Here is a 9,545-nt window from a genome sequence, read left to right on the forward strand (position 1 = left end):
CTAGTCGCCTCGGCATAATAAGTATTAACCTAATTACAAGGTAGGGACTACGCATGGTTATACGATTATATTTATATATTTTTTTGTGCAGGTTCCCCTTACCTTTCCCAATCCATTTGAAAAACCCTAACTCCCTCATCCCTTACCCTTTCCTCCTGGTGCTGCACCCCCTGCCATACACCTTTTTGGTGGCTTGAAGGGTATTGATGTAGATGCAGATGTTACTGAAAGTAAGCGAAACAGCCGTCAACAGTTAACTGAACATTCAAAAATGTCCAAACTTTTCGGCATAAGTAAGAGACAGAAGTACCAACATAATGACACTAAAAATTCAAATACATAAGTAACCCATGGAAAAAATTCAAAATTTGCGATACGTTTTGGACAGAATTGTATGTTAGCCACTGCACCATCCAAATCCACAATTACAGGTTTGTTATGTATGTGTTTGTGTGTGCATTGTGGTAATATTCTTCTTTGGTGTACGGTGAAGTAAAAATTGGTCTGGAGATGATTGGCTAATATCCCGCTGGTTTTTATAGAGAAGGAAATACGAAGACTGTGCGTGTACGACCAAATTGGATTAAGAAATTAAAAATTGGCAATGTTTTCCACCAAACAAAATTTATTAATGTGACCACTTTCAATGTAACTACGTGGGCGGTTCTATAAGTATCCGTGTTAGAAATGAAGGTACCATGTTTTTCAAAAAAAATTTCTTTTTTATTTTTCAACATAGTTCCCTTTTAGAAAGATGCACTTCTTCCAAAGTTCCGGCCATTTTTTTAACCACTCCAAAAAAAAAGAATTGTCAAACTCTCTCCAATATACAGGTACGCCTCTGTCTCTTGGCGATAACTTCCGAGTTTGAGCTCTAAATGTTTTCCCGCGAGCCATTTCTTCATGCTAGGGAATAAGAAAAAGTCGCAGGGAGCCAGATCGGGAGAATACGGGGGGGGGTGTGGCAGCAATTCATAACGTAGTTCATGCAATGATCATGAAGTTGACAGCCAGATCAGCTTGTTGTCCACCGTTAGCAATCGCCATGGCACCCATCGGGGCGACAATTTTCTCATTTTGCCAAATTATCATGTAATAAAATATTAATTCCCGTTCCGGTCGACACACCCCCCTTACGGCCTTCGCTGCTACTTCATGCACTTTCGTTCGTCGAATCATGGCGTGAAATGCTTTTTGAATGATTTCCTCGGTATAACCACGTCTTCTGGCCGTCCCCTGGTCGCTCCTCATCAAAAACAGATGTTCGTCCACGTTTAAATTCGTCTAACCAATATCTAACTGTGGTCATAGATGGCATTGAAGTGTCCCCATAAACAGACAGCATCACACTTTGCTTTCATCTCCTCGCATTTCTTCACATCCAAAAACACAAAACAAAAAGAGCGAATTACCGAACGATACTGCTCTATTTATCCATCTTCAAGCGAACATCAAGATAAACATGTCTTACACTCGAATGGTTGCCAAAATCCAAAACTAACTTTTAAATCAGTCTGAAATTTGTTACACCGTCGTTTGATAGATGGCAGCACACGATGATAACATAAACTTCCCTCAGGGAATGCCCTTTCGTTATCAAACACATGTACTTATTGAAATTACCCTCGTACATCATCATTAGGTAACAGTCATCACTCGGGAGTCAAACAAATCCTGGACAAAGTAAACAGGTCTAAAAGTCCTTCAAAGTCCGGGGAGAACTAGGTTGCAGGATGTAGGGGAGGATTTCCCATTGGGGGTGTGTCCCATGGATCAGTGCCAAACTCCTAGGGCCGTGAAGTCAGGGGGGTTTTTTCCCCCTGTGGTAGTCGACCGGGCACATGGTATCAATGCTCAAAGGGGCTCAGTGTACATGGGTAAACTGATGATTTAAGGGTTGGAATCACTTGTATACAGGGTTCGTCTGGAAAATAAGTGTACTGACTCCTGGGCTGGGCGCGCCGCTCCAGGCGCGCCCAGCACCGCTCTGACGGGCTGCGATTGGAGGGGGGTATGTTGGCAAGCGATGCTGAAAAAGGCAGTCGGCTCTGAGCTGTGGTCTAGTGAGGAGCTCTGTTAACGCGAACCTCCACGCTCGACCCAGGTCACGGAACGCGATGCCGAAGTTTTTGGAGCAGCGTTATTCCATCAAAATTGCGGTAAAGCTTGGGAAATCGTCTACCGAAACTGTCGGTATGATTAACCAGGCTTACGGGGAGTCAGCCATGTCCAGAAACATGATCTTTCGGTGGACCAAGATGTTCGTGGAGGGCAGAGAAGAGGTCGACGACGAGTCTTCGAGAAGTTCCCAATGATGCCTTCGCGGGAGCGTTCCAGGAATGGGAACGCCGCTGGAACAAGTGTATCGACTCACAAGGGTCCTATTTTGAGGAATATTAGCTTAAGATATGTAAAAGTGTAATAAATTTTTTTTCCTGAGCTCAGTACACTTATTTTCCGGACGAATCCTGTATTGTGGTTCCAAGGGGCAAGCCCAGGGGAGGGTAAAAGGAAGGGCGGAGGAGGGATATTTCTTGCTTTCTAAGTGCTAATGAAGGGGGGGGGCGGTACAGCATGGTAGAACCTTCCCTCTTGGTCCGTGAAGAAAGACGGTAGGGAGTCAGGGCTTCTCACCTTGGACGGGATAGCATGGGTTAGCACAGGGGATGGGGGAGGAATTCCTAAGAATAGGGACAAGGGATCATGTAAGTCACGAATGTCTTGGGAAGGGGATGGAGAGGAGGGTGAAGATGAAAATTGGACTTCATTGATGAGGTCCAAGTCCTTGTGATGTATGATTTCTAGTTGTTCCATGTCATCGAGCTTCTTCCCTTTATCCAGGTTGTGAAGAACTTAGAAGTGGAAGTCTCCGGAATGGTCGGAATCAAGGAGATGTTTGGCAAATGAAGAATTAGTATAACCTGCAATGTAACCTTTCCTGTGTTCCTTAATACATGTTGAAAAACTTCTGCCTGTATGACCAGCATTAGGACAGCAGCAGTCCCATTAATGAATTTTATTTTCTGGAAAATATTGCCAGTTTTCAATCAATTATGAGATTCTATAATAAAAGAAGAACATTTTTAAACACATCTGTGTATAAATTTGAAGGTTTTTTGTCATATATATTTATTTAAGCTTCAAAATTTGTGCATCTCATTAATTAAAAGTTAAAATCTGATAGTGAGGGACTGTATTAACTACCAATATTCATTATTCACTTAACAGCTGTGATCTGATAGATCTATTTTGATCTCTGAATCGTACGAAGAATTAAGGACATATTTATAAATCTATCCGTTTAACTATACAGTTGCAATATTATCTCCTTGATTTTACCTACGTGATCTGATCTACCAAATAGAGACATGGCCCGTCAAATATGAGGCTAATTGAATAAATAACTCGCAAAACTGGATAGGGGCGATAAACATCAAAGTAACTTTCTGGAATTCATTTAAATTTGATGTGTATTGTCCCTCTACATACAAACACCTATCCCATCTCTTTGCAACTCTTCAAGAGACGGCCGCAAAGAAGTATTCTGTTCAACCTTCACAGCTACAACTATCCTCTCTTGAATTCAGCACCATCATTTTCAAAATGTCGGCGATCCAAATGATTTTTTTGGGGCCCGGACGATTAAAAATCACTGGGGGCTAATTCGTAACTTAACGGTGGATATTTCAAGCGTTCCGAATGAAATTTCGGACAGCTTATAGCAGTTTGTAATAGATGTTTGCCACTTATATTTTGGCTTACCCTTGTACATTCTCATCAAATTCAAATAAGCAAGCTGCCAAATATTTTAAAAACACATTAATTGCAAACAGTATCTCAAGGTTTTATCCCAGACCAGTTGTGGTGTTGTGTTTATGAGAGGCTGTGACCGACATCCTGAGGTCATTTGCACCATTAGGGGATGTATGGGGAAAGGATGAAGGGTGGAGAGATAAACCCAGCGTCGGCATTAGCCAACCCAAATAACGAAAGGCGCCAAGGGGTCAATCAGTTTAACGTCCCATCCGACGGACGGCGTACTCACTCAAAGTGACCTCAACAAAGCACAACTCAAGTAGGGATCAGAGATATCCTCACTGAAAAATATTCAACACTTCCGGGATTTGAACCTGGGCCCTCTGCGTGGGAAGCGGGAACAATTGGAGGTGGAAATAGATATGATTGCAGGTGCAAAGAAATCAGTTAGTGTTTGCAGTGAATATATTCGTGAGGGCTGTCAACTAAGCGATATAGAGGTTAAAATTATAGGAGGAGTTAGACAAGGATACAGCCTCTCACATGTATTGTTCAACATGTACCTGGAGGAGGCAATGAGAGAAGCACAAGGCATCGGATTAAATGGAATTAGGATATCAATTGAGAAGAGATGAACATGCTACCCTTCGCCCACGATGTTGAAATGATAGCAGAAAACCAGGAGGATCTTCAAAAGGTCACTAAATGTATTTGATCTAGTTCTACAAAGATACTACATGAACAGCAACAAGATAAAAGACTGAGACCCAAGTATGTGTTGGAGAGGGAGAAGTGGAATACAGTATAGTAGAGTCAAACTGAAAGGACATCAACAGTTAGAGCGACATGGATTCCAATCACTTATCTCTGGAAGTACAAGGGATGGAAGAAGAAGTACTACAGAAGATATTAAAGCAAAGAATAGCTCAATTTCTCAGAGAACACACGCAATTAAAAAAACAACTGCTCTCTGTACGTTCGAAGGACATAGAAGTACTACAACAGACGAGGAAACGATGCATGGGAAAACATTCGTACGGAGTTCGTCACTCAGTGGATGGATCAGAAACATGGACCATGAGGAAAAGTAGACCAGAGAATACTGGGAGGCTCAGAAACCTGGTGCAGTAGGAGAATGTTTAAGATCAAATGGAGAGATAAAATAATAAATGAGAAAGTATACTACAGAGGAATTGATGAAGAACAGACCTTATGGAACACAACAGAGAAGAACCGGATGGATTGGCAACATCCTGAGGCACAAAATGGATTCTCTTAAGAATATATTATGTGAGAGGGAGAAGTTTTAAAAGAGGAAGGACAAGGGATAAGTGTACATGAGATAATAATGAAGAAAGTACGTTGCAATTGAAAATATTAGGAAGTAAAATTTCATTACTTTAATTTGAAGCAGTCTTTCAAAGTTTTCTATCAGTACAATGAGTGAGGGAAATAAGATATGATTGCAGACGCAAAGAAATGAATTAGGAATGGGCAGTGTATATATTCATGGGGACTTGTCAAGAGAGTATATTACATTTCCGCCTAGCTACGTTGTGGTGAATAGGGGTCTAGCCAACGTCTTTTGGTGTCTTCGACGTGGTAATATTCATAATAATATATAGAGTAAAATGTACAGTAATATTTATAATAATCTTCATAATATTACATGGTCCTGCAGCATAGCTTTCTCCTTTCCCATGCAAATTTAATTAATGAAGTTATGTTGTTTTCTTTATAAGAGCATTATCACCGTTTAAAAGGCTGTAAGTACATTTCAGCAGTAATTTTATTTGATAACTTTTACCACCGTACTTCACCGTATAAACGTGATATGCTAATTTGTTGGTTCTGTGATTTCGTCAATTTCCATTTGCAGACGACAAACAGTAAAAACATAAGGACAACAGACTAACTAACATAACTGGCATACCAAACGCAAAGCTCAACAATCCGCCAAGCACAGAAGACTGCTCCTTGTTGGGTCTCAGAGAGAACTAGCGCCATTATATTGGGCACAGGGCTATGTAGTCTGCGTCTTGGACTGCCAGATTGCCAAAACAATTCACCTAATTATTGGCCAGAGTACATAATATTTTGAATTGAAAGCTATGTGTAATATCTGGACTAAGACTCTCCCTCTCTCCTCCGTCAGGCACCGCAGAAGAGGAAGTCCTGGGACAAGGTGTCCATGATCCGGGCCGTCGAAGCCGTCATCAACAAGGAGATGAGTCTGCTGAAGGCATCCAAGGCCTTCAACGTTCCACGCTCCACCATCAAGGACTACGTCAAGAAGAACGGCAAGAACTCAGTGGAGGCTTCGATCGGTCGCAAGCCCGTCCTCCCGGCGGACGTCGAGGGCCAGCTCGTCCACTACTGCCTGGAACTGGAACGATCCTACTTCGGCCTAACCCCCCGAGACGTCGAGGCCATGGCATACCACCTAGCCACGCGGCACGGCCTCAAACACCCCTTCTCGGACGAGAGACAGGCGGCAGGACGGAAGTGGGTCAAGCAGTTCTTCCGTCGTCACCCGCACCTCTCGTACCGAAAACCACCGAGTCTTGCTGCGGCACGCGTGGCCGGTTTTACTCGTCGGAACGTCGAACGCTTCTTCTGTGCACTCGAACCGGAGTTGGTCCGGATCAACTTCTCCCCTGAGCGTCTCTTCTGTGTTGACGAGACAATCCTTGCGGTTTCGCTGGACGACGGTACAGGGCCAAAGGTGCTTGCGTTGAAGGGTAGGGCACAGTTCGAGGCATTGGCTCCTGCCGAGAGGGGTACCGCGGTAACGTTGGTGAGCTGTATGAGTGCGTCGGGACAGTTTGTGCCACCATTGGTCACCGTACCGTCAGCGGATGCTGTGTCGGCACCAGTCAAAGGCCTTGTGCCGGGTGCTGTGCTCTGCCAAGACGATTCGGGCTGGTTGCAGTCCGGCACATTTGTCCGTTGGTTGCGGCACTTTGTTTCAGTTGTAAAACCGACCCCGTACCGACCCGTCGTCCTCGTCCTGGATGCCCACTATGCGCACAACAGGAACATTGATGTGATGGAGTACTCTCGTTCGAACGGAGTCTCCCTTGTTTGTCTCCCACCGCATTCCTCACACAAGATGCATCCCATGGAGACGTCCTTCATTGCGCCTTTGAGGCTGGCTTACGCTCAAGAGGTCGAGCGTTGGAGGTCGGCGCATGGCGGTGCCGCAGTCACAACATGTGAAGTACCATCCCTCCTTCTAGGGAAGGCATACAAGAGCGTGGCCACCGTCGAGAATGCCGCAAAGGGTTTCTGGAAGACAGGGATATCTCCTTTCCAGAGGAATGCATTCGGGGATCACGACTATGCCTCCAATTCGAAGGAAATTGAGTCTCGTTCCGAGGGGATTGAAGCCAGCCATGACACCATACCAGATCCCCAACAACCGGGGACGTCTGGCAGGAAGCATCTTCTGACCACACCGAGTGGGTCTTTGGCGTACACGTAGTACATAGCCGAGATGTTTCAGACACTCCATGGATGAATACGCAACTCCAGGAGGAGTCAGTAATGTTTCTGATGCTCCAGAGATGAATACACAACTCCAGGGACGAATAGACAACTCCAGGGACAAATAGACAACTCCAGGGTCGAATAGACAAATCCAGGGACGAATGGACAACTCCAGGGACGAATAGACAACTCCAGGGACGAATGGACAACTCCAGGGACGAATAGACAACTCCAGGGACGAATAGACAACTCCTGGGACAAATAGACAACTCCAGGGACAAGTAGACGACTCCAGGGACGAATAGACGACTCCAGGGACGAATAGACGACTCCAGGGACGAATAGACAACTCCAGGGATGAATGGACAACCTTAGGGACAAGTAGACAACTCCAGGGACGAATAAACAACTCCAGGGATAAATAAAAGACTCCAGGAGGAATTGAGAACGTTTTAGACACTTCAGGGACAATTACACAACTCCAGGGACAAATACACGTTTCCAGGAGGAATCAGGAATGCTTCAGGCTCTCCAAGAAGAAATACACCACTACTAAAATACATGACCAACACAAGATGCCCTTTGTGCTCAACATTCAATACGGTAACTCATTTTTAATGCTCTGCATTCAACTTAATTCTTTCTATTTCATTCATGCCATTACAATCCACCAAGTCTCCTTTCCAGTATATTCATCCCTCTCCGAATGGTCAGAGTGCAACAACTGTCGAACGCGAGCCATATTGTTGTCAGTTATGCTTGTCTATGGCCACAAACAGAGCGCTGTTTCTCTCGAGAACCTCTTCCCTGGGCCCTACTTAAAGGCATTCTTTGACCACCTCGAAACATGAGTAAGAGTAGGAAAGAGCAGAGTCCCTGTAAGCCTCACCAATCATTTTGTTAGTTTCCTCTCAAAGAGATTCTTTCAGTTTAGTACAAAGCTTAGTTCAAGGAAATTCAATTTAAATACTTTGGGAACACATGCTGTATTTAAATCTCTCTAAATGGTGTTCAACATCGCATTGCCTCCTCATTTAGGCCAAGTTTAATAATAATGTCTCGTTAAACATCCGGTTATGGCCAAAACTCAAGTTTGTTACGACTGCCAAGTTAACTTTGAAGCAGTCATTAGGGGAGGCGACCGACAGCTGAGGTCATTTGTGTGCCATTTCTGGATGGATATGGGAAAGGAGGAAGGGTGGAGAGGGAAACCCAGCGTCGACATTTAGCCTACACTTTAATAACAAAAGATGCCTAGGGGTCACAGAGTTAAAACGTCCCACCCGACGGACGGCGTACTCACCCAAAAGCACTCCCCCAACTAAAATCACCTCAAGTAGGGATCGGGATATCTTTGAGAAACATCTGCCGTCTCCTGGATTCGAACCTGGACCCTTGAGGTGGGAAGCCAGTACATTAGCCATCACAACAGACGGATTCCCTTGGATTTTTGTGTATTGTGTGTTTGTGGATCATCTCCGGGTGTTCTGGTGGACAAGAGAGTTATCAAATATTGCTGTGAACTTGGGACGAAGTCAGTGAATTGCCAGGGAACAGTATTGTCTAAGTCTCGCTAGTGTATGTGACGCACCGTTGCTCAGAAATCAAATTCAATAGCAGTCATCAACGTACGTGAATCTCTGAGGAAACGTTTGTTGAACACGACGGTGCTGTGATAAAAAATAACATCCCATTGTCTTTGCGGATGTTAATATGTATAGTTCACATGTTTTTTTTTTTGCAGTTGAATCACACATGAATGTGCCAAAATGTATTGCTTATGAATTGAAATTCTGAAACAAAATGATTTGTCATTTTTTTTTATTTTGCGCAAGGTGTGAACAAAAATGTTTGCTTGCGTATGCGCAAGGATTAGTTCAAGCGTGTTGGTGGGTGGTAAGTATTGCGCGAATTGCAATTGTTTGCAATGCATTGTTTGGGATTGCTTCCTTCCATTTAAATGCCAATAAAATGTGTTTCATATGAGTATATTTTTTCCTGTGCCCGAACGGCCATTTACTTTATGAGCATGCCTTATATATTCATTTATTTACCTTTTTGATGTCTGAAAGGGTTATTCCAAATTAGATTCAAACTGCGGAGTTATGTTCAACAATTATGTTGCATCACTCACGGTTAGGAGATGGTCACATTTTCGTCTCGGGATTAATTGCTCGTAAAATTCATTATTCTTGCCTCAATTTCTGCAGAAAAATACGTGGTAAGTCCTTATTATGCCACCTAAATATGTCCATTGCGACCTTTACTTCCTAATTACAAGGCGCAGCTGGCTAAATACG

The 9,545-nt window shown here is 43.7% G+C and overlaps 1 protein-coding gene across 1 annotated transcript in view; it reads left to right on the forward strand.

The window, feature by feature from the left end:
- LOC139691740 (uncharacterized) overlaps positions 1-9,226 on the forward strand; it is a 28,095-nt gene extending 18,869 nt beyond the window's left edge. Inside the window, exon 6 of the mRNA XM_071589595.1 lies at positions 5,912-9,226. Coding sequence (XP_071445696.1) covers positions 5,912-7,240 — 1,329 coding nt within the window. The 3' untranslated portion in view covers positions 7,241-9,226. The remainder of the gene's footprint in view (positions 1-5,911) is intronic.
- The last annotated feature ends 319 nt before the right edge of the window (positions 9,227-9,545 follow it).

This window comes from Hetaerina americana, unplaced genomic scaffold (assembly GCF_022747635.1).
Source record: "Hetaerina americana unplaced genomic scaffold, ioHetAmer1.1.p SCAF_39, whole genome shotgun sequence".
NCBI classification, from domain to species: Eukaryota; Metazoa; Arthropoda; class Insecta; order Odonata; family Calopterygidae; genus Hetaerina; species Hetaerina americana.